This window comes from Bubalus kerabau, chromosome 8, assembly GCF_029407905.1.
Source record: "Bubalus kerabau isolate K-KA32 ecotype Philippines breed swamp buffalo chromosome 8, PCC_UOA_SB_1v2, whole genome shotgun sequence".
Classification (NCBI taxonomy): domain Eukaryota; kingdom Metazoa; phylum Chordata; class Mammalia; order Artiodactyla; family Bovidae; genus Bubalus; species Bubalus kerabau.
Window position 1 is genome coordinate 96,657,464 of NC_073631.1, and position 24,772 is coordinate 96,682,235.

At 47.0% G+C, this 24,772-nt stretch overlaps 1 protein-coding gene across 2 annotated transcripts in view; it reads left to right on the forward strand.

Moving 5' to 3' along the window:
- Window positions 1-991: 991 nt before the first annotated feature.
- Window positions 992-24,772, forward strand: part of STRIP2 (striatin interacting protein 2) — a 50,020-nt gene continuing 26,239 nt past the window's right edge. The window contains exons 1-16 of one of the 2 annotated variants that reach the window (XM_055590892.1): window positions 992-1,204; window positions 6,224-6,293; window positions 9,635-9,709; window positions 10,648-10,782; window positions 12,109-12,229; window positions 13,200-13,263; window positions 13,461-13,572; window positions 14,260-14,387; window positions 15,277-15,480; window positions 16,973-17,208; window positions 17,462-17,527; window positions 18,203-18,266; window positions 19,064-19,135; window positions 22,270-22,344; window positions 23,033-23,130; window positions 23,564-23,690. In XM_055590892.1, the coding sequence (XP_055446867.1) occupies window positions 1,076-1,204; window positions 6,224-6,293; window positions 9,635-9,709; window positions 10,648-10,782; window positions 12,109-12,229; window positions 13,200-13,263; window positions 13,461-13,572; window positions 14,260-14,387; window positions 15,277-15,480; window positions 16,973-17,208; window positions 17,462-17,527; window positions 18,203-18,266; window positions 19,064-19,135; window positions 22,270-22,344; window positions 23,033-23,130; window positions 23,564-23,690 (1,776 nt within the window). In that variant the 5' untranslated portion in view covers window positions 992-1,075. The remainder of the gene's footprint in view (window positions 1,205-6,223; window positions 6,294-9,634; window positions 9,710-10,647; window positions 10,783-12,108; window positions 12,230-13,199; window positions 13,264-13,460; window positions 13,573-14,259; window positions 14,388-15,276; window positions 15,481-16,972; window positions 17,209-17,461; window positions 17,528-18,202; window positions 18,267-19,063; window positions 19,136-22,269; window positions 22,345-23,032; window positions 23,131-23,563; window positions 23,691-24,772) is intronic. The other variant, XM_055590893.1, reaches the window with a different exon arrangement.

The window sequence follows — 24,772 nt, forward strand, 5'->3', positions numbered from 1 at the left end:
GTCCTTGTTTCTTTATCAGTAGTATTGGATTAATGAAAACCTGTCAGAGAGATATGGTAGATCTGTGAAGAGTCAAGTGCGATGTCTGGAACATAGTGGCAGTTCAACAACCCCCCTCCCCCAATTCCACCCATTCCCCTCTGACTGCTCATTTGGAGCTTCTATCACCATCCCAGATTGTATACATATTTACAATAAGATGCTTTTTAGGTAAATTCTAGAGTGGGCAAACCACACAGCCTCATCTGCCCCAGGTAACAGCCCTTAGGAAGGATCCTAGAATGAAGGAAAGGACTGGGGAACAGGTTGGGGTAGGGGCTTGCTCTCCAATCAACATTTACTCCCTAGCTCACACCAGGAGAAAGATACCCCTCTTCAGCTGAGAAAGGCAGATGGCCAGGAACAACTCGGTAAGGCACCAGAAATTTCTGTAAAGTGAAAACGCCCCACCCCATCCCTCAACCTCCAGTCTCCCAGTCAAGTCCTCACTCCAAGTGGAATGAGTTTGCCTGAAAGAGAGTCCCTGGTTTCCTGCAGTATCCTTGACTAACCATTGGTGCCATCCCTCCCCTTAGACTGAAGCGGGATTTGGGACGTATTTAGGAACCAGGATTTGGGGGACAGATGTCTGTTATACTGGGGAAACTGACACTGCAGTGGAGCAGGAAGCGGAGACTAGGGCTCCCCGAAAAAATCTCTATTTGGGAGGGGGTGGGGGCTGAGGAACACCAAGTGAGAAGTAGAGCTAACCTGCTAAAGCTCAAGGCCGAGAATTTGGGAGGTGGAGCTGGGAACAGACCCAGGAGTGTCAGGCTTACCAGTAACGCCGCAGGACTGAGGAAAAAAGGTGAGAGGGAGAAAAATCCCTTGAATGAGCCCCCCACCACCTCCAAGTCCCGCTGGGCTAGGTGTAACAGCCAATCGCGCTGTGGGGCGGGGCTGCGGATGACGGTCGCAGCCAATCGTTGTGGAGGGGGCGGGGCCGGGCTCCCAGCGCGCGGCGGCGGTGGCGGCGGCGGGGTCGCCCGGGGCAGGGAGCGCAGAGAGGCAAAGGGGGGCTGTAGACCGGAGCGGCATGGAGGACCCCGCGGCGCCGGGGGCTGGAAGCCCGCCAACCAATGGCAACGGCAACGGCGGCGGGAAAGGGAAGCCGGCGGCACCTAAGGGCCGGGAAGCATTCAGAAGCCAACGGCGGGAGTCGGAGGTGAGGAGCCCGGAGGGCTTTCAGTTAGGGCCGGGAGACACCCGGGGCGGGAAGCGGTGGCTGAGGTGCTTCGGCCGCGTCCCCCGGCGCGCCCTGAGCCGCTCCGCAAAGCGGGCACCTGCGGGGCCAACCGCAGCCTGAATTCCCGGCTTTGCAGCCCCTGACCCTCTCCGCCCGTCTCCTGGTGAGGGTCGGGGGCTTCCCGGCCCTCTAGCCTCCCCTTTGGGGGCGCGAAGATAGAGCGTGATATCTAGTGTCCCAGATACTTTCAATTATTTATCTCGCTTCATCGCTGTAGCCCCGTTAAGTGGGAATTCGTCAAGCTGGTTTACAGCAGAGGGAACAGGCGCGGGGTGGTGAAGGGATTGGCCTGAGGGGTGGGAGGCCCGATCCCCGCCGCAGTGAAGAGGGGCTGGTGTGGTGGGGGGGGGCCGCCACCCTCCCACTCCGAGACTCTCCACGCGGATCAGAGGAGCCGCGGGACTTCGGCCCTTCCAGTTACCCCCGTGTGCTGGCTGGCCCTGGAGGGAGCGCTTTCCATGGGATCAGTACCCCTCCCTCGTAAGGGTTATAATGAGACAGGAGTCAGGCGGGCCAGTTCCAGAGCGAGTGAGTGGACCTACCCCAGGATACAGACCCACAGATAGGGGTGTAAATGTTCTCTGTTCTTAAATCCTAACTAGGAGGATGAAAGGAGTGAATTAACATCACCTCTCCAACCCCCTTCATCAAGTAGCCAAGAGTAGAACTGGATCTGAGCCGGGAATCGAAACAGACTACAAGATGTCAGACGTGAAAGGGTCTGTAGAAACCAGACCCAGGCCTGGTTTCAGCCCTGGCTTTTACAGAAGTGGGAGACAGTAGTAGCCTGCCCAAGATCATACATACGGCACAGTGGCCAGGAGTACCAGGCTTTGGGGTCAGTCAGACCAGGTTTTTGAGGTTTTGAATCCCAGCCCTGCCATCTACTCTCCATTTGACTTCTGTCAAATTGCCAACCTCTGAGCTCCAGTTTCCTCTTCTGTAAAATGAGGTTACTACTACTTACCTCAGAAGGTTGTGATAAAGTCAAAATGAGATAAATGGATGTGAAATGTTTTAGTGCAGGCACAGTGCATGTAGTTGGTTAGCACATAGTAGCCCTTAGTACTATGTTTTCATCATCAAGGGACAGAACTGGTACTAGAAGCCTGGTTTTAGGCATCCCAGTCCACGGTTTACCATTTGAATTATATTTCAGTTCCAACGGGATTTCACAAATGCTTTCTATTTCGATACTGACAAGCATCCATTTTTTAGAAGAGAGAAGTGGAATTGGTAGAAAGACTGGCCCGAAGTCACACCACCTTTCAGAGGCAGAGCTCAGCCATCCTGCCATACTAGATCAAGGTTTTATGCATCGTGTGGTCTCCCTTCCTGCCTCAGTATGAATCTGGTCTTTAGGGCACCCTGTGCCTCCTTCCCCTACAGAGACCTTGTTCTTGTTCAAATGGCTTTTTGGAGGTGAGGTGAGGCAAGGCATGGGGAGGTGAGTCTTTTATTAATTCAACAATTATTGAGTCCTCTCTATATGCCCAGCACCATTTTAGGTGCTAGGGGTACAGCAGTATACAAGACAAGGTCTTTGCCCTGTGGAGCTAACATTTCTTGTGGAGGCAGAGAGACAGACAATGTGGGAGTGAGTAAAACAATTTCAGAATGATATGTTCTATGGTGAATTAAAACTCCTCTTGAACCAGGAGGCCCTTCCCTACTTATCAAGTCTTCCTTCTGGAAAAGGCTCTGATAGTACTTTACTCTTGCCGGGGTGTTCAGTTTCCAGAGCCTCAGCTTTCCACCTGTACGGCTGTTTGCCTCCTGATTGTCTGCAGGTGCACTTTTCATGTGGTGGTCAATAACTAGTGATCCTCTCCATCCTAGCTCATTGCCTCCCCAAAGGCTGGCCGGAAATATGAGCTTTCCTTCACCTCCCGCTGCAGCAGGAGAGCCGCGCTTACCTGTCAGTGTATCCCCTGTCGCCGCAAAACCGGGAGACCACGTTCTGCTTGACTCTCAGAAAGATGACCATCTGCTTCTCCTTCCTTCCCTCCTTTTGCATACTTGTGGAAGACAGTCCTGGGGGAGATGATTTTCTTTACTCTCTAGAGCTTTAAGAATTACCTGAAGAGAATTACTGTTGGCACAAGAGAGCCTCGTACATCACTGTGTTTATAGGGGCACCGTTGACCTACCCTTTCCCAGTGGCTTAGTGTATAGATATCCTAACCTTAAAAGGAAGCTAGAGAATGATTGTTTGCTTCATAAAAAGATTCTTAACCCAACCAAAGGATTCACTTCAGGCCTTTTACAACCAGATTCCTTGGTTTAATTGGGTCCCAAAGACCTTGACAAAGTTTAACTGGTTTGTAGAAAAATGAGGAAAATTCAAGACACTGAAGTAAGTTTTCCATAAAATGTAATTCAATACATTAAATTTAAAGATGCATGTAATTTAAAACAATGTTTTTTTCAAACTGTAGGGAGTAACCTGTGAGTTGAGACCAATTTTTTTTTTTTAAGAAATAGATAAATAGGAAATACTAGTGTATCACATATAGTAGTGGTAAATATTTTGTTAAACTTTTGTTCCAGTTTTGTGTGTGTTGAGACATGATGTAAAATTTACTTCTGCTTTGACTTATAGTCAAAAAAGCTTGAGAACACTGCTTTTAATGACTCGTGCTGATATTTTGACCTTTCCATTTTTGGGGTATTAAACTTTTTTTAAAAATACATATATGTATTTTAAGAGATTTTTTTAAAGTTTCTGCTTAGCAAAATAAAACATCAAAAAATTTATGTCATTCCCCACCATCTACCTTTTTTTTTTTTCTTATTGGTCTCTGTAATACAGAAGTTTGGAACTTTTTGCTATAGCAGATTTAAACACAAATCGCCTTGTCAGAAGTGTAAGTTGACAAAGTGATTTTGGAAAACAATTTGACATGTACAAAGAACCATACAAATATTAAGAAGGTTTAATGCATTAATTCCCTTTATAAGAATCTATCCTTAGAGAAGATCATAAATATGAAAAAATGTATGCATGTATTACAGTTACATGTAAAGAAAAATAAAAACAAATGTTCAACAATAAAGGATTGATTAAGTAAGCCAGTAGAAATCTGTCCACTTAACTGCTTATTTATTTATTTTTAATTAATTCTTTTTGATTTTTAGCCGTGCCACGTGGCTTGCAGGATCTCAGTTCCCTGACCAGGAATTGAACCTGGATGGGGACAATGAAAGTGCTGAATCCTAACCACTAGGCTATCAGGAAACTCCTCAGTTTGCTGTTTAAAGGGAAAGTTATAATAATATGAGAAAAATGCCTTTATAATATTAAAATTGTAAGCAGAATAAGTAAAATTCTAAGTAGAGTAGCCATCTACATAGTGCTACCAAGTGCTGGCTGGTGTGCTAAATGCTTTTCCTGTATTAATTCATTTTAGTTCTTACAATGACCCTATGAATTATCCTTGTTTTACAGATGAGAAAATTAAATGTCATTTTCCAACAATTGCCTGATACCAATTCGGTTTTGACAGTAACTGTAGTTAGCACAGAGCCCACAAGTTAAGGGGTCAGATGGGGATCCCACAGTGGGATCCCCAAACTACCTGCACTTCTCCTTCAGTTCAGTTCAGTTCAGTCGCTCAGTCATGTCTGACTCTGTACGACCCCATGGACTGCAGCCTACCAGGCTCCTCCGTCTATGGGATTTTCCAGGCAAGAGTACTTCAGGGGTCACCATGACTGTCCCTCTCAGGTTGCTAAAGAAACTCACAGAACTCAGAAAAGTGCTATGTTTATGCCTACAATTTTATTATAAAGGGTACAACTCAGGAAGAACGTAATGAAGAGAGGCGTAGGATAAGGTGTGGAGGTGGACTGGTATGGAATTTTCATGCCCTCTCTGGTGCATTACCCTCCTAGCACAGTGGTGTGCCCAAACCACATTGTTTCAGGGTTTTTATATGAAGTTTGGTTACCTAGGCCTGGTTAGTTAAGCCATTGGCCACTTAATTAAACTCAGTCTCCAGTCTTTTCCCCTCTTTGGAGCCCCTTTTTTGAAACTCTCACTGTGAGTCACCTCATTAGTATAAACTCAAGTGTGGTTGACAGGGATGAATAATAGACACTCCCATCACTCAAAAAATTCCAAAGGTTTTAGGAGCTCTGTACCAGGGAGTAGGGTGAAGGGGCAAAGATCAAGGATATCTTTTATACCACACTGAGGTACAAAGAGCTTAAGTAACTTGTTCAAGATCACATAATATATAACAGTGTATGTGACAAGACGTGAGATTCAACATTTTAAAAATTCATGTCTGTTAATATATTGGTAGGCAATACCCCGAAATGTTTAAAGAGATTAGGAGGGAGGATTATATTAAAAATACTTTTTAAATGGGATTATAGATTTATACATACGTCATAGGCAATCTAGCCTTTAATACAGTTTGAAGTAGAAATGCTACCTTATTTGACAATCCTAAAATTGCAGAATATTGGAGCCGAAGGACCTCTTTTTATAGATGAGGAACTGTGATCCAGAGAATGATCTCAAAATCATACAATGGGTTAATGACAGAGAGCTGAAGTCAGAATCCAGTTTACCTCTATGGTTTTCATCTGTCTTGTCTTTCTAGAGATCAGCTAGATGTTCTTCAGTTCTGTGTTTATGTAGATCAGATATGGGCACAGATTGTAGCTTTCATATCTGTTCATGATCCTGGGCCTTTGCCCAGAGTTTCTGATTCTGTATAGGAATCTTCAGCCCAACCCTGCACTGAGCTTTTGCTTTGGCTTGGGGTGGGGGTGGGGGGTATTTCCTGGCTGAAAGGCCCAGATGGGGCTCTTCTAGTTGTCTTCTTGATCTAACCTTGGCCTCCAAGAGAGGAAGAAGATGAAATGAGGGTATAAGCTCCTTTTGGTCAACCCTGTTCCCAAGTTACCACAAAGATTTCTCCATTACAGGGCTCTGTGGACTGCCCCACCCTGGAATTTGAGTATGGAGATGCAGATGGACACGCAGCAGAGTTGTCAGGTAGGAGGTAGATGGGTCTCTGTAGAGTGGAGGGGTGGCCAGGAGGAGAGCAAAGATGCCTGTGACGTCCCCTGGCAGCTTGTCTGTTCTCAGCAAGTGGCTGTAGAACAAAGTCTGTTCTCCACATTCCCATTTCTCTCCAGCCTCCAGTGGTAAATCTCTCTTTGTTTGCTTTCACATTTCTTTCTGTGAGTGCTTCTTGGCTGTGTATGGTATTCTCCATTCTTCATTCTGTCACTCTTCTCTGCTCACCCTTCCTTATTTTCTTTTGGTACACTTTCAAATCTGTTTTCTCTCCACTGTCTCCACATTTCTCCTTTCTTTGTCTTCCTGTGTTCACCCCGTCTTTGTGTGCCCCCTTCTTTCTGCCACCCTCTCCATTTCTTTCCCATTCCATCTCTTTGTCCTTTTCTACCTCTATGTCGTCCCCTTCGTCTAATACCTGCCTCTTACTAAAGTCTCAGCAATGTCTAAAGAAAATCTCTATAGACAACTGGCCAGCTGAGCAAGGCTGGACATGTCACCTGTATCCATCATAGTGGAGTTCTGGTTCGATGTTTCTGAGCTGGAGTGAAGTGATCACATTCTTCTTTCAATGCTGGGCTGCTTCTCTCTGCCTGGATTTTTAGCTTAAGCTAAACGTGATCTCCTTGCATTCAGGGCCTCCATGTTACACATGCTATAAATGCCAGTTATTAATAAACAAGCTTTGTGTAGAAATGGTGTGAATGTTAAATATTCTGTCACATGGAAGTGACACTTTAAGACATGCTTTTTCAGAAAAAAGAGACACTTTCAAAAAGTTATTATGAATAAGAATAGGGAACAAATTTTGTGATGAGTGACAGAAATAGAGAGCTAAGTTTAATAACCAACAGCATCAAAGGATTAGAATCCAGAATATGAATGCACAGAGAGAGAGAGAAATCCAATAGAGACAATAGATAAATGGTCAAAGAATATGAATAGGAATTCACAGAATAGAAAACCATATGGTCAAATAAATACATGAAAAGATATTCAGTTATGTTAGGAAATAGGGAAAAGCAAAATGATGAGGTATTATTCAGCAATCATCAGGGACTTCCCTGGTGGTCCAGTGACTAAGACTCCGAGTTCCCAATGCAGGGGACCCAGGTTTGCTCCCTGGTCAGGGAACTGGATCCCACATGCCGCAATTAAGACTTGGCACAGCAAAAAAAAAAAAATAATAATAATCAGATGCAAAATTTAAAAGTCTGGGGATGGTGAGGGTGCAGAGAAGTGAGTACTTTTTATACATTTTATACATTGCTTGGCTTGCAGGAACAGAGTATAAAATTGGAAAGCAGTTTTGGTCATATCTAGCAAAGTTGAATTCACACATATTATGACCCAACAACTCTGGTACACTTTAAAAGAAACTCTTGAGCCCAAGAAAACACTTAAAGGGATGTTTATTGTCATCATTGGGAACAACTGAAAACAACTTAGGGGAATGGGTAAACTGTAGTGTATCAATATATTAACTACTGTATAGTCATTAAAATAATTGATCTGTATTAGTATGCTTCAGTGTCAATAAATATTAGAAATATGTTGAGGGGTAGAAGAAACAGTGACAAAATAATTTATACATGCATCCAAAAAACTGCTTAAATACCTAATGCTGATTCCTGTTGATATATAGCAAAAACCATCACAATATTGTAAAGTAATTATCCTCTAACTTAAAAAGAAAGCATTGTTATGAGAGTAAACAACTAGAAACAAGGAGGAAAAAACTGCTTAAACACACAAGTCTAAAGATGTTTCTAGACGTCTGCTTGCACACTTGATTGAGAACCATGTCCGTTAAATGAAGGGATCTGTTCATCACACTGCTTTTCATGTAAAATCTTGAAAAACTTAATAAAAAATGCTCCTAAGGAAAAATAAAAACACTCCTAAGTAAAAATAATTCATACTATATGATACCACTTGGATAAAAGCTTTAAAAACAGCACAATGTCATGTGTTGTTGACAGGCATGTACACATATACTAAAAGTATAAAAATAGGCATGTGAAGCATACACACCAGTTTCGTCATAGTGGTTATCTCTAGAGAGGGAAATAAGACCAGGGAGGAAGAAGGGGCTTTAGATGTCTGAAACAGATATGACAAGTTTTAACACTTGTTTAATCTGAAAAGATAATCACAGTGTCTCTTATGCATTCTATATTTACCTGTAGTGTACGAAAGTTCATGATCTAAAATTTAAAAATAAGACAAAAGCAAAGGTCAGTACCTAAGAGCCTTTCTCCCTTTTTTTGAGTGGGTTTGTGCCCTACTTAAAAATATAAATCTACACTACTCACTAATGACTGAAGAATTTCACAATCAGAGCTGAGATTTGCTTCTGGTCACTCTAGGACTCTGGAACTCAGAATGCAAAAGCCCTGGCTCCCAGACAAGGTATTTCTTGACCAGTAAGACAGCTGGCTGGAACATAAGTGAATGTATCTTGCTTTGTGAATTATCTATGACCTAGTTAAATTTCCAGCCAGGATCTTAGGGAACAGAGTTTTGAGGAAGCACCTCTTGACTTAATGACTACTACTTCATCCTCTGTAAGACAAGAGTACTGATGAAATATTCTGATGTGAGCGTGTAGAGGTGGGAAAGGGTGTTTTTCTTTTTTTCTCAAAAGCTCTCTGCATTTTGTATTAAGAGGCTATTGTCAGCAAAGATTTTCACTAGATTTTCCTGGGCACAGGCAGCCCTTTGACAATCAAAGCTGCTTGTACGAGGTTTGATGCTGTTTCTGCCCAGGTGGCCGTGGGCAGGAATGTAAACTTCTATACCTTTCAAGGAAACTCCACAGGGAGAGAATGAACTGGCTCCAACCCCAAAGAGCCCTCTAATATTTCCATCCTCTCCAGCCCTCACCCTGGCTCCTCAAATAGCACAAGGATCTGGCATCTAAATTTCAGGAGTTGTATTGTCCACTTTTTCCCTAGAGACAAGATAGTTCCAGTCTAGCTTGACAAGCAGAAAAGGATGCAGCCCTAAGAAACAGGAATGATGACTTTAAACCTTCTCTGTCCCAGCCCTCCTCCTGGCCCTCAGCAAATGTCGAAGGCTGCCTTCTCTGCCGTAGCAGCCAGCTGGCAGGAGGAGGACAGGTTTGATGCTTTAATCACCCAGGGACACAAGTGGCTATTTTTAACCTCCGAAAAGGAGGAAGTTGGCTCTGGATTGAATTGGACACAGGAACGTGTTGGAAGCTTTAGCTCTTTCATGCCACTGTCTCCATCCCAGGCCCCTTCTGTAAAGATCTGCTAAATGTTTATAATTCTGTCCTATCTTTCCTGCCACAGAATTGTACAGCTACACCGAAAACCCAGAATTTACCACTAACAGGAGGTGCTTTGAAGAGGATTTCAAGACCCAAGGTGATCCCAGATCCTTATTCATTGAGATCTGCTTTTTCTGTCTGTGAAATCCCAGGCTGATCTAGAAAAAGCCTAAAATAAAGTGTGATCCTTCTTCCTCCTCTCCACAGCCATATAATTTCTCTATTCCTTCTTGCATATGGGTTTTCTGTATCAAGTAGAGAAGTCACAGAGTGGAAGCAAGAGAAGCCTGAGCTGGGGCCTTTCCTGATGTCAAAGGGGTGAGGAGGTGGGGCTGGACTGCTGTCCTGTTACCTGGTAACCCTGTGCCCAGCCTGGCCTTTGACCTTAGCATTCAACCCATCTCCACTCTGCCTCACTCCTGACACCATCAGGAGTAATAATTTCATGTGCCCACACTGTGGCCCACTCAGACCTCCATTTCCTTACTTGGTCAGTGTCAGTTCAGTGTTCAGCTCAGCACATGTATGGTGAGTATCCAATTTGTGCCAGAGATGCAGGAGGCAGGGGTAGAGGTAAATTTACAGTATCTTCAACGAAATTATAGTTAGATAGCAGAGGGGAAACGTGTACGTCATAAAACTAGCTGAGGCCAAGAAGAAAATGAGTAGTGTCATTAGAGAAGTAAAAAGTATCGTGGGCAAAGCTTCTGGCTGGAGCATTAGTGGAAAAGAGGTGATTTTGTACTGAACTTGTAACGATGTATAGGAATTGGATATGTAGGGAGACAGAGGGAAGTCCTTGAGGAAAGACAGAAAGATAGAGGGGGTGTGGAGGAAGACGAGGCTATAGAGTGGGTTCAGGCAAGAACATTTGGTATCTTTTTCCATTCCTTATTCTTTGTCAGCTCAGTAAAGCTTTTGAAGAGAAGAATTTGTTGAAGGGGGCTAGCATCAGAGGGGCATACACTCTCAGAAGCCTTTCCAAGAAGGGGAGGCAACAGCTGACACTGCATCTGTATGGCCTTCTGTCCCCAGTGCAGGGTGAGGAGTGGCTGGAGTTGGAGGAGGATGCCCAGAAGGCCTATGTGATGGGACTCCTAGACCGGCTGGAGGTGGTCAGTAGGGAACGGAGACTGAAGGTGGCCCGAGCTGTTCTCTACCTGGCCCAAGGTGAGCAGCCACCTTTGCCAACTTGAGAGGGGTGGAGACTGGGGAGAGAGATGGTGTTATCAGGGCTAGGAGGATGCAAGTCATGCTGGGAAAGCCAGGTCCCTGCCTCTCGAGGACAATCGTGTCGTGTGCTAGGAGTAGACTTGTACTTACGTGAAGAGGAGATAGTGGTAGATCCTGCTCTGGATCCCTTGGAATCAACCTTCATCTTTCCAGGCATGCCAGGATTTCTTACAGCGTTCTTTTTTTCCTTAACCCGGGCTATCATCGTTTATAGAGAGGGCAGAGGTCATTGTGGTCAGAGCTGACAGTGCACCACCACCAGCTGAGCTTGCTTTCTCCAGGTGTGGCCTGGCTCTGAGACGGGATGCAAGGGGGGATGCCGCCAATTTACACATTGTTTCTCACTGGCGTTTACATGGTCCAAGCCAACACAACAGCAGGAGAGGATGCTGTGAGTGATTTGTCACTGAGATGATCAGAGCTTGGTGAGATTAATTGATGAAAGCTTCCCAGAAGGCCCCTGTGAGCCAGGTGCTGGAAAGAGAAATGAGATGGCTTAGCTGAAGTAGTAAAAGAAAGCCCTGAGATCATAAATAACAGGGCTGTTGGCAGAACCAACTATTTAGAAGCTTAAAAAAAAAAAACTGTAAAAAAAAATCGTAACTGGAGAGGAAAGAAAGGTATCTGACGAAGGAAAAACTGTAGCAAACAAGGCAGTGCCCAGCCCTATCTCTTGGGTCTGGTGCCTTGGCCACGTTCCAGCTGCCAGGCCCTTCATCTGTTTGCCCGAGGGCTTTCCATGCAGCCCACAGAAGTACTGGGGGACTCATGTGCTCCCCTTATCCAGTGCATTCCTCAGCACATGCCAGGAGTTAGTGGGGGAACAGCCCGACTGCCTCAGCCCTCTTGGGTGGGATGATTCCAAGTTGTTTGTTTTATACTGTTCTCCAGAGCTTCTCCTCACTTGGGATTGAGTTCTTGGCTGCCTTCTCTTCCCTATGTCACTTCCCCACTTCTCTACTGATAACTCCTGGGATCAACTCCCAAATAAACTACTTGCACCTGAATCCTTGTCTCTGGACTTCCTTCTCAGGGAACTCACTTAAGACAGCCCAGCTGTGAGCACATTGGACCTCACCCTGCAGGCTGCTGCTCCTCTCCCCTGCCTCATTCTGGGAAGTTCTGGGCGGCTCCTGCCCTACCTTTGTCCACCTAATTGTTGGGTAGAGTGTTAGAAGACAGTCTCAAGATCATGGGGCAAGGTGGAAAGAACCGGGAGAACGCCCTCCCCCTCAACCTCTGTGGCCCTGTCTGGTCCTTTAGGCACTTTTGGGGAATGTGACTCAGAGGTCGATGTGCTCCACTGGTCCAGGTACAACTGCTTCCTGCTCTATCAGATGGGGACCTTCTCGGCCTTCCTGGAGCTACTCCACATGGAAATCGAGTGAGAAGCCTTCGGGGAGGGCTGGCCACCCACTTCCTGGAAGGTTGCCTCATGTCCTCAGCGGGTTCCGTCACTGTAGAAGAGCCTTCTTTTTTCACATTTCAGTCCAGAGCCCACTGACAGTTCCCCTCCACCAGCCCTGCCCTCTGGTAGTCTGTCCTCCTACCTGAGTTTGGGCTCATCAGCAGCTTCTGCCCCGTGTACAGCTTCAGTACTGGGCTTCAGGGGCCTGTCCTGTGTTGCTTTTTCATTCAGACACCTTCTCAGCTCAGCCTCCCTCCGGAATTCATGAAGAAAACTGTTCTCCCTGAGAACATGACAGAGAGGGACGGGACCAGTTCCCATGGCTGTGCCCAGTTCTTTCCCCCATGGTTATAGCTTCAAAGGTGGCCTTATCTACTGCTCCCACTCTAGTGACCCCCTCATGTTGACTCCCTGGTGGCTCAGACAGTAAAAAAAAAAATCCACCTACAATGCAGGAGACCCAGGTTAGATCCCTGGGTCAGGAAGACCCCGGAGAAGGAAATAGGCCCGCTCCAGTATTCTTGCCTGGGAAATCTCATGGACAGAGGAGTCTGGTGGGCTACAGTCCATTGGGTCGCAAAGAGTCAGACATGACTGAGCAACTAAGACTTCATATTTGTCTCACCCTATCACTGAGATGTTTTAGATGGGGTTAATTCTGTTTATTATTCACCAAGCGTCGTTTTGTGTCTAGCACAGTGCTAGACACGGTGAGGATTTTAAGACAAGTGAATATCATAGACCCTACCCTTTCTTGTCTTCACTGTAGATAAGGATTTGCTGAGGTAGCAGGAAGAATTCTATGGGCTTCTCTACCTTAAACCAATTTCTTTAGCTACATGGACAGGGAATGGCAGGTACTTATGTTTGTGCATGTGGTAAGAGTGGAATACAGGGAGTAAAGAGGCCTAATGGGTCCCTGTTTTCTCCCTCGTCCCTGTGGCAGTAACAGCCAGGCCTGTAGCAGTGCTCTTCGGAAGCCAGCCATCTCCATTGCTGACAGCACAGAACTCAGGTGAGTAGGGCTGCCCACGGGATTGGAACAGGGGATCATTAGCAATGGGTAACCTTTGCCCAGATTTCAGATGCTCCCAGACCGCTAGAAGTTCCTAATTCCGCTGGACTGGACCCCCACAGAAACCATGCCTGAGGTCTCAGACCACAGATTGGAAACTGCCATGGGAACCTCTTCTGACCCTTCTGTAACCTCAGGGTGCTGCTGAGTGTCCTGTACCTAATGGTGGAAAATATCCGCCTGGAGCGAGAGACAGACTCCTGTGGGTGGAGGACAGCCCGGGAGACCTTCCGCACTGAATTGAGTAAGAAGTGTCACGCAAGGAGCCTAGGGCGGACGGGAAGCATAGCATCTGCTCAAGACGGACAGACAAGTTTTCTTTTGTTGTCTTCTTCTTTTTAAGAATTAACATCCCTTCTTTTAGGACAGAGATTCTATGTGGCAGGTGTGACGGCCTGGCTTGAATGCCCCTCTGTCTGTGAGCTAGGCCCACTCATATATCTTCTCTGTATTTTGGTTTTCTTTATTCCTATAAGTGGGAATTCATCCCTCTCCCCTTCCATCACAAATCCCACATGAAAAAATGAGGTGCTTTACCTTGAAAATATAAGTTGGTGTTGCCCTCAGTCAGGGATGAGATATGAAGGCCTTTGAGATTTTTAAAAATACATTTGTTGATGTGGGAAGGTGAATTGTGATCTACAAAATGTTTGAGTTCCTCAGCCAGAAAGCATCTTTATTACTGTTAACTTCTAGTTTGACATCCACCCCCAAGCATTTTACCTCCACGACCTCTCTTATCCTGCCCTTGGCGGGGGAGGGCAGGGATTCCCCAAAGGGGCTCTCTAAGTCTCCTTCTAAGAACCAAGTCCCCAAATTCTTTGCAAGGAGGTGAGTGCTTTCCTCAATGTGTCCAGAAGCAGAGTTACAGGAACTGGATTTCAGCAGCTTCATCTTCATTTTCTCACTTGCCTCTCTCCATACTTCCCAGGCTTCTCCACGCATAATCAGGAGCCTTTTGCCCTTCTGCTTTTCTCTATGGTCACCAAGTTCTGCAGTGGCCTGGCTCCCCACTTCCCCATAAAGAAGGTCCTGCTTCTGCTCTGGAAAGTAGTCATGGTGAGTGGCTGATTCTCTCCCTCTCCCGTCTCATCAGACAGGCAGGGCCTTCTGACACCACAGTTTTTTCTGGTCTGATTCCAGGAGGCTGGAGCTAGGCAGAATAACAGGGCAGCTGTTAGCCAGTGGAGGGGCAATAGGGCTGTCCTGGAGAAATCAGAGGTTCTGTTTCGGGGCAGGTTACCTTTTTCTATTGGACTGATGGGAGATGCCACTTTTCGAGGTAGGGTGTTATTGCACCTCTCCCTGATAGAGCTAATGTTTTGTGGAAAGAACACTGGCTGAGAGGTGGGAGATCTGACTTCTGTTGATATTGAGGAACCTTGGGCAATGCTCTGTGTCTCAGTTTCTCTAGCTATAAAATATAGGGTTTAGTGCCTGCTCTCCGTCCAGACAGAGGATTTGCTTTCATAAAACGAAGTCCTTGAAAGTATATGGTTGCAGTTTTGTTACTAATTATTCAACCCAGTTCCTCCTCTTTGGCTCCCACCCCACAGAACTGGCTGAACAACCTACCCTCCAGGGCAGGCCTTGAGTAATTCTAGGGGTGTATAGTATCTAGGTGTATTCCTTAAAAGGGGATACATTTTCCTTTTTTTATCCCCCAGTGGAGGCCTTCAGTAGTCCCTTTCCTAATTTCTGGGGATGTTTCCAGCCCTGGGTCAGTAAATAATACTTGATCCTGACCCCTGAGCTCTAAGGGATAGTAGCCACCTCTGAGACTGGGCCCAGTCACCACATTCTTTTTGCCTTCTCCTATTGTATTAATTCCTAATTGAGGGGGTCTCGGGAACTGGAGGTTGTGACTCTTCTCTCCGTCCACACTTCCCTGACCTTGCTTTCTGACTTCCTTCCTCTCTTCTCTGCCCCTTTCCTGTTCAAATCTCAGTTTACCCTCGGTGGATTTGAGCATCTGCAGGCTCTCAAAGTACAGAAGCGGGCAGAACTGGGCCTGCCTCCACTGGCAGAGGACAGTATCCAGGTGGTGAAGAGCATGCGGGCTGCCTCCCCGCCCTCCTACACCCTCGACCTGGGGGAGTCTCAGCTGGCACCTCCACCCTCCAAACTGCGAGGCCGCCGTGGTTCTCGAAGGGTATGGACTAAAGCAGACAGTGGTGTTGTGATACTGGCTGGCCAAAAGTCGAGATTCTAAGCAGCTCTGGATATATTAGGAAAGAGCAGCAAATGCCTCTGCTGTCCTACCCCTGACCAGCCCTGTGACCAACCTGAAATCTTGGAGACTATACTTTGGCTTCCGTCCCCAAGCCCTGATGGGGTCCTGGCTGTCAGTATGTCACACTGTGGTATCACTTCATAGATTCACGTCTTACTAAGGATCATTGACCTAGACCTCAGTGCCTGGAGAAGGCAATGGCACCCCACTCCAGTACTCTTGCCTGGAAAATCCCATGGACAGAGGAGCCTGGTGGGCTGCAGTCCATGAGGTCGCTAAGAGTCGGACACGACTGAGCGACTTCACGTTCACATTTCACTTTCACGCACTGGAGAAGGAAATGGCAACCCACTCCAGTGTTCTTGCCTGGTGAATCCAGGGACAGGGGAGCCTGGTGGGCTGCCGTCTATGGGGTCACACAGAGTCGGACACGACTGAAGTGACTTAGCAGCAGCAGCAGCCTGGAGTTCCCTAGTGTGCCAAACAACAGTTGGGGTATAATCCTGGCCATAGGTACCTGGTAGAGGCACTTTATCATTTTCTTCTCAGTAAGAAGTTTTACTCTGAGCCAGCCAGAGACTTACATTTAAAGATGACTGGTTAGGTAGGGTTCTAGATAGTCTGCATCCCTAGAAAGGTCACGGGTACAACTTGCAATGAGACCTGACCATGCTTCCAAGAACCCGCCTGCCTGATCTACTTGACTTCACCAACTACAGCTGACGGGTCCAGACAGTCACACTCAGTAATCTAGTCTACATTATCTGCAGTGTGATATTTTTTTAACCTTATTTTTTGTTTTACAAAGTAATGCTTACTCATTATAGAAAATTTAGAACAAATATAAAAATGTGAAAAGGGAGAAAAAAAAGTCACCCACAATCTTAACAACCAGAAGCAGTCACTGTTAACTTTTTGGCCTATTTCTGTCCAGTCTTTTTTGTCTTTCTGTGACAAGATTTAAAATTCCAAACTCGATTCCCTCTGCCTAGCAGCAAGCTCCCATTCTCCTCTTCCTCAGTCAGCCAGCTGGTGTATGCTCACAGAAGGCAAATTAATTGAATGTTCACCTAAGTGGAGCATAATTAGGAAGGAAAGTGCAGGCAAAAAAAAAAAGCATCAGTGCTTTCTGAAACCTAAGTGTGACTTTGGGATTATCTCTGCTCTGCCTCCCAGCCATTTGTGTGGTTGCTTGAGAGAGCTGCCTGTCCTGGAATTGGGCCTGGTGGGACAGTAGGGTTGAGATGGGAAGAGAAAGTTCTCACTAGGGGTGGGTTCTTACTCCATGTTCCCTGAAGTCAGCGGCCTGGGGGTAGTGGGTAGTCTCAGACAAGGATGACCAGACTGAGATTTCTGGACACCTTCCCTCTCTCCTTCTACCCACCCTCCTCGCCCCCCCCCTCCCCCCCAGCAACTCCTTACTAAGCAGGACAGCTTGGACATCTACAACGAAAGAGATCTCTTTAAGACTGAGGAACCAGCCACAGAGGAGGAAGAGGAATCTGCCAGCGATGGAGAACGCACTTTGGATGGAGAGTTAGACCTGCTAGAGCAGGACCCTCTAGTACCCCCTCCACCCTCACAGGCACCCCTCTCTGCTGAACGGGTGGCCTTTCCCAAGGGCCTACCCTGGGCCCCAAAGGTCAGGTAGGCTTGATAACACCAGGGACCCCGGGCTTCGGGGTTCCAGTCACTGGAGGCTGAGGGTGGAGTGGTCTGTGTACTCAAGGCTCAGTAAGCTGGGCTGTGAGTTAGAACTCCTGGGTGGGGAGTTCCCTTTATTGGCTTCCCTTCCTGTTCTAGTTTTCCATCTGGAGGGGTGGGAGCCCAGTAAGGTTCTCTCTCTCAAGGTTTGCTATTCTTCCCTTCTCTGGGATTTGTCTGTCCACCATCCTCTCAGACAGAAGGACATTGAGCACTTCTTGGAGATGAGTAGGAACAAGTTCATCGGATTCACTCTGGGGCAGTAAGTGACTGGATGGTCAGAACTGGCTATATAGAGGGGTTCTTAGGGGTCAGAGGAGTGGGTGGCTTAGAATGAGAAATGTTGCCTAATCATGGTGATACAACCCAGAGCCTTGGGCAGCTCCCAGTGACTGCTTTGGGTTCTTGCCATCTAGTTTTTTCCTTCCAGTTTCCTAGAACTTTTATGTTCTCAGCCAGGTATAGGATGTTGATCAAGTCATTTCCCTATGGGAATCAATTTCATCATCAGAGTGTTATGAGATGGTCCCTACAGGCTCTTTCCTAGAGAATTCTGTGAAGAAGCAACACGGTGGGAACAGATCCAGTCTTTCCCCATCTCCCTACCCTTGTGAATCCCCACTAGTCACTACAAAACCTCAGAACCCATTCTTACTGCTGTTTTGCTGTCAAAAGTGTTATTGGGCAACATGCCCTTTTAAATAGGAACCTACTCCCAGACAAAGTGAGTCCCCGCTAGACTGTACAGAAATCCTAAGTTACAGAGACTCTTCTCTGTACCATTGTTCTTTTTGTGTCCTGAAGCAATAATGAGGGACCTGATAACTTGCAGAGAAAGATCCAGGCAACCAGATGGTGAAAGTGGCCTGGTCCACGCGACTCCAGGAGTATCGGTAGTTCTCTGTACTTCTGATCTTTATGTATCTTGTGTTCACAGGGATACAGATACTTTGGTTGGATTACCCAGGCCCATCCACGAGAGTGTGAAGACCCTCAAGCAGGTGAGCAGGTTGGGCTGTCAGTCTTCAGATATAGGGACCCATCAATACAAGTTGGATGACCCCCAGTAGGGTCCTGGGTCCTGGGTAGGGCTCTTCCACTAGACATGTTCTGAACTTGTTATTCTGTATTTCCTCTGCAAGGGTTTTGGCCAAACAGATAAAAAAAATCAGGTCTCTCCCTACCTATTCAGTGTCCTACATTTAGATGGATAAAAAGTTATCCTTTCTTCTCTCATTGCTTTTCCCTCCTCCCACCCTACTCTCCCTCTTCCCACTTATCACTTCCTTTCCTCTCACTTCTCGCTCCTTAGAGGCTCAGTAGCTTCTGCAGGCCCAGGATCAAGTAGCAGTCTGCTTTGTATCCAGAGAGTGTGTGAGGACGAGTAAGAGTAGTCTATTCCCTGCACAGACCTTGAGCCCAGCCTCACCTTGCCGTCATCACTCCGTTCACACATGCACACACATACAGGCATCTGCAGCAGAGCTCTCAGAGCAGTGGTCCTAGGCCTGGGCTTGTTCTTTTCTTCCCCTTGCACTTTGGTTGAAGGTAGATGCTAAGGTATTTGCTGCCCATCCAATGTGGAAATATGAAATAAATAAAAATACTGTATTAAAGAACTTTGCTGATGTTCATGATGCAAAGGTGAGTAAGACTCCTGCCTTCAAAGAGTGCATGGTTTATTTGAGGTGACAGACCCATAAATAGGGCACTTCTTCGTCATTGGGGAGGTTAAGCAAGAGGCTGGTACACATGTGATCAAGGCCCTCAGCCCCTTGTTGACATCTTGTGTTCCCAGCACAAGTACGTCTCCATCGCAGATGTTCAAATCAAGAATGAGGAGGAGCTGGAGAAGTGCCCCATGTCTTTGGTAAGTCCAGGGAAAGCCTGCACGGGGGGGAGTCTCTGCAGTGCTGTCAGAGAGCTTGTGTGCTTGCTGTGGGACTCTTACTGCATGCTAGGCAAGCACGGTCTCTACTTGCACAATAAAGTTGGAGAAAAACAAATAGTAATTAAGAAACAAAGATTTTCAGAGAAGGCAATGGCAACCCACTCCAGTGTTCTTGCCTGGAGAATCCCTGGGACAGTGAGCCTAGTGGGCTGCCGTCTATGGGGTCGCACAGAGTCAGACACGACTGAAGTGACTTAGCAGCAGCAGCAGCAGATACAGTTAAGAAAATTGACATAGAATCACATACCATGTAGTAGACTATTTTAGCTTGGGCAGTCAGGGTGTGTAGACTTCTGAGAAGTGACAGTTATCCAAGATCTGAGGTGCAAGAAGGAGCTGGCCATAAGAACATCAAGGCAAAAAGCATTCCAAGCAGAGAGAACAGCCTTATTAACAAGGTGAGAGCAAGCTGAGTGTTAGAAGTAGTGAATGAAGACTGTTATGGCTGGAGCACGGGAATGAGGGTTGTATGAGACGGAGTCAGAGAGGTGGTCTGGGGCCACTTTACACAGGACATTTAAGCAAAGATAGGGAGCTTGAAGTTGATTGACATGACAAAGGGAAGCCTTCGGAAATTTTAAACAGGAGTGACATGATCTGATTTATCTTTTTAAAAAATCTTTGGCTACTTTGTAAAGGCTTGACAAGGAAAGAGTTGAAGCAGGGAGTTTTGGAAACTAAAAATGATCAAGATGAGAGATGATGGTGTTGTAGACCAAGGTAGTAATTGTGGTGCATGCTGCATCCCTGGGGTCGCCAAGAGTCTGATGCGACTTAAGGGCTGAACAACAAGAAATTGTGGAGATAGGGAGAAGGGGATGAATTGGGGTTATATTTTGGAGGTATAGTTGACAAGAGTTGCAGTTCCGTTGGATGTGGATACAGAGACATAAGGGGCAATCAAGAATAAGTACAATTTGGACTTCTCTGGTGGTCCAGTGGTTAAGACTCTATGCTTCCACTGCAGAGGGCACAGGTTCAATCCCAGTTGGGGAAGTTCTGCATGTTGCCTCAGTGCAGCCAAAAAAATAAAGAGTAACGACAGTTTGTCAAGATGAGGAGTTCTGTTTTCTTTTTTTTAAATGTGTTTCCCCCTATTTTTCTTTTTTTTTTCAACACTGCACAGGTTTCGGGATCTTGGTTCCCCATCCAGGGATTGAACCCAGGCCCATAGCAGTGAAAGTACAAGAGTACTAACCGCTGGATTGCCAGGGAATTCCCAGGAGTTCTGTTTTATCAACGGTTCTATTTGGGTTGTACTGAGTTTTAGATGTCTACCCATGTACAGCAGCCAAGCAATTAGATATATAGACCTAGAGTTCTGGGAGAGAGGACTGACTAAGAGAAATAAATTTGGAAACTGTTTGCTCATGGACAGTGTTAAAAGCTTGGAACTTGCTGAGGTAACCTGAGGAGGAAGGAGAGAGAGAAGAGGATGGGACCCAGCACCAAGCACTGGGGCACACCAGTGTGTTGAGGATGGGATGAGCCAGGAAAGGAGCCAGGAAAGAGGAGTAAGAAAAACACCCAGTGAGAGGGTAGGAAATCCAGGAGAGTATGATGCCACAGAAGCTAAGAAAAGAAAGCCTTTCAAGAAGAAGGAGGTGATCAGCTGTGTCAAATGCTGCTGACAAATGGAGCTTGATAAGACTTGAGGTACCCATTGGCTTTGGCAACATAGAAATGACTGGTGACCTTGATAAGATCAATCTCAAGGGAAGTGGTGGGACTGGAAGCCAAGTTGGAGTGTATTGAAAAAGGAATGTAAAGAAAGGAGGTAGGCTTAGTCAACATAGACAAACCACACAGAAATTTTGTTGTGAAAAGGAAGGTAGAAATGGGGTGGTAGCTGCAGGATTATGTCCTAAGAGGGATGATCCAGGAGAAAGATAATTTCAGAACCGAAGCACTCAACAAAACAAAAGTGCGTGAGCACCAGTGGAAGATGGCCTTTGATAGGAGTACCCGGTTCATCCTTCATGGCACATGGGAAGGTAGAGACTCTGGTAGATTTGGTGTTGAAAAGATGAGGCTGTGCCTGTCTGATTGCTTCTGTTTTGTCCGTTAACTGAGAAGTAGGGTCAGCAACTGTTGAGGGGCTGTGGGTTGAGGGTGTTGGTTGGAAGAGAGGGGAGAATGTATGAAATAGGCCTTTTAGAAAGCAGAATATAAACATGCAGGGTCACCAGGATGTTAAGTGTGTACATTTAAGCAGCAGCAGCGTTGTGTGGTATAGAAGGGGTCTGGCTATCCCTCCCTACCTCAGGGTCTCATGGTGGTGACCCTTGTCACGTCACAGGGTGACGGGGGGGAAGACGGACTGCACTGGCCAAAGGTGACAGTGGCCTGAGTAGCCTCTTGAGCACTAGAGGCCCCTGTCTCCCCACTCTGATAAAGGACTTAAATCGGGTCATCACAAGGACAGAGTTGTGCGTAAGGGGCTGGTCCGAAAGCAGGGCTGTCGTAGAGGGTAATGGAGAAGGAAAGAAAGTAGCGTCCACCTAAACTCTTCCCCACTCACTGCTTCTGCAGGCCTTTATTAACCCTTTCTGTGCAGTCATCCACCTCGCCTCCCTGGCTTCAGAGCCTCCCCAAGCTTTCAGATGGCCTCAGATTGACACCAGAGGAAGTGCCTCTGTGTGGGGTGTCAGTTCCAGTGTCCCAGGCATACCTGTGGCCTGAGTTAAGCCCATTATGTACAGCAAAGCAGTAGTATGAGCCAAATCCTTGGTGGGAGTTCTGACTCTGACCTGGAAAGCGATATACAAAGAACTCTGGATAGATTCCAGATAACGGGACAACTAAAATCATAGGTTCTCAGGGCTGGAAGAGCGCTCTGAGATCATCCAGACCAGCTCTCTGATCCTTGAAAGAGGAGATTAGGTCTCAGAGAGGGAAAGGAACTGACCCAAGGTCCTGCAGTGACTCATCAACGCAGCTCAGGTACGAAGCTGACTCCCAGCTCTTGTCCTGCTATCCTCTACAGCCAAGGAAAGATAGATTTTGGTCAATTGGAAAATGGTCTGGGCAAACTGTGTGTTTTCTTGCTGTAGGGGGAAGAGGTGGTACCAGAGACGCCATGTGAAATCCTCTACCAGGGCATGCTGTATAGCCTCCCCCAGTACATGGTAAGGAGACGGCCGGGTCCGGGCTGTGAGAGCTTCTCAGCTGCGAGGAAGAGATGGCGGAGAGCCCTTTTAAGCTGAGCCCTCTGTCACTTGAGTTTGCTTCCTGAGCCTTCACCCACCGGGCGGTGTTCTCTGACACTTCAGAACTCTGATCTCCCCTTGGGGCGCCTCCAGAGGAAGGAAGACTTGTCTCTACCTCCAAGTCCTTGTTGGGAGAGGTGGGGAATGGGGAAGGCTCCATGCAGGATGTACCAGGGGCCTCTCCTGAGTAAGCACCTTAGTCCCTCCGAGGTCCAAGGTGGCCTCTGGTGTCCTAATTGGCCTCAGTCTGCCAGGGGAGAATGCTGATGGTCTGAGGGAGAGGAAGGAAGAGGGTGAGGGGGGTAGATCTTGCCTTTCCCTCCCACCTAAATTCTAGGCATTGCCCCCACTCTCTCTGCTCCTTCTCTCATCCTCTTTGGAAAGAGCAGTCTTGACGCAGAACAGTCTGTAAGCACATCTCTTCAGGCTCCTTAGCCTCCCAGGCCCGTCAGGACTGGGCACCAATTTGCCCTTCCGGAGGTAGGGAGCTTTAGTTATTGAGTGAAGAACTTGGAGCAAGGATTTCAAACACTTCTCTTGGAGCTGTTGAGTTGTGAAAGGATAGCCTTGTTGAATGGGGTAGATTTCCTCGTTTTCTGCTTCCCAGATTGCTCTGCTTAAGATTCTACTGGCTGCAGCCCCCACCTCCAAGGCTAAGACAGACTCTATCAATATCCTGGCAGACGTCCTGCCTGAGGAGATGCCGTAAGTGCTTCAGTGGGGGCAGCTGCTGAACACTCACTCTCTTGTCTGCAGTCTCTCTCATCCCTGCCTCACCTCATTAACACTTACAGGGATTGTCTCCAAGGAGATCTCCTCTCTGCCACCAGTAGCCCCTTTCCACTGAAGTGCTCTCTCGAGCCCAGAACTGAGGGTCTGGAGGGCCACATCATTGCCTGTGACTGGCTGCATGTGTATGTGGGTGGACATTGCTAAGGGACAAGCTTGCCAAAGGCGAGAGAGAGACAAACCTCCAGACAGACTCATAAGTGGGAACTCTGGAGGTTTCCCTAGCACAGCTCAGGTTTCTCAGGTTCTGGCTTACTGGTGTGTACTGTATGTGTCCCAAACACCTGGGTCCTTGTAGGCCTCTCTCTAAGGCCACCTTCTGCACTGACTCTTCCTTTCCCCGTTGTAGCATCACTGTTCTCCAAAGCATGAAGCTGGGCATCGATGTGAACAGGCACAAGGAGATCATTGTAAAGAGCATCTCTGCCCTGCTCCTGCTGCTCCTCAAACACTTCAAACTGAACCACATCTACCAGGTGAGCAGCTCAGAGCACTTCTCCACACCCCTCAGGTGTCCTCCAGGTCCTGCCGCCCAGAGGAAGAACACAAGGGCCTTGGAGTCCAGCAGAGCATCGTTCTGTGTCTTACGGAATCCAGATACATGTTGCACAAGCTTGGGGCATGAGGTGGGGAATTGTCCTAGAAAGTTGCAAACGTCTGTGTCCTTTGAACATTATCCAGGGGTCGTAGGTAGGAATCCCTAGCTTCTTGGGAATATGCCCAGCCAGCTTTGAAGCAATGGAACACAGGACTCAAGCACGCCACCAAAAGGGGAGGGGGGCAGTGTCAAGCATACTTTTCTATATGTGAAGCACTCTTCTAACATTTGAGATAGAATTCTATATAAGGCATCCTCTAGCTCGTAAGGGCTTTGAAGTTTTATAAAGGATACAGATGTAAAGCAGGCAATTATGGAGTGATAAGTGCTGTGTTACAGGTAAGCATTGGCTGCTATGAAAACACCTAATCCAGCCTGAGGTGGAGAAGCTGTGACTCCTAACCTGAGTCCTACAGAAAACTTGTTAGCCAGGGTGCAGGAGTTGTCAGGGAATGATGGCAGGAAGCATTTAAAGCAGAAAAGCTGATTTGTGAAACTCCTGAGGGCAGAGGGCAAAGTACCTTTGGAAACTAATCAAATGTTTCTGGAGTTCTGCATGGGGTAGAGGGAGACGGGGAGGTCTGGTGGTAACGTGAAGCTGGAGAGGACGGCGGGGAGCAGACAGCAATACCTGTGCCAGCACATGGTTTGTGAGTACTTACACTGTGGCCGGCACTCTGATCGGTTCATCTGGGATCTCATTAAATTCTCTCAACCCTGCGAGGTGGGTCTTATTTTATTCCACTGAGGCTAAAAGAGGTTAAGAACCTGCTTCCACATAAGAGCAATGTTTGCCATGCCACGGAGTTTGGACTTGGTGCTGTGGGTGTTGCCAAGACATAGGAGAAGATGGGGGCAGTGAGTGAGTGTTCTCTGTGTTGAGACATGGAGAGGAGGCGGAGCTTCTCATTCTTGCACAGAGGCTCTGCCCCATTCCTCCTGAGAAGTCAGAACCGAGCT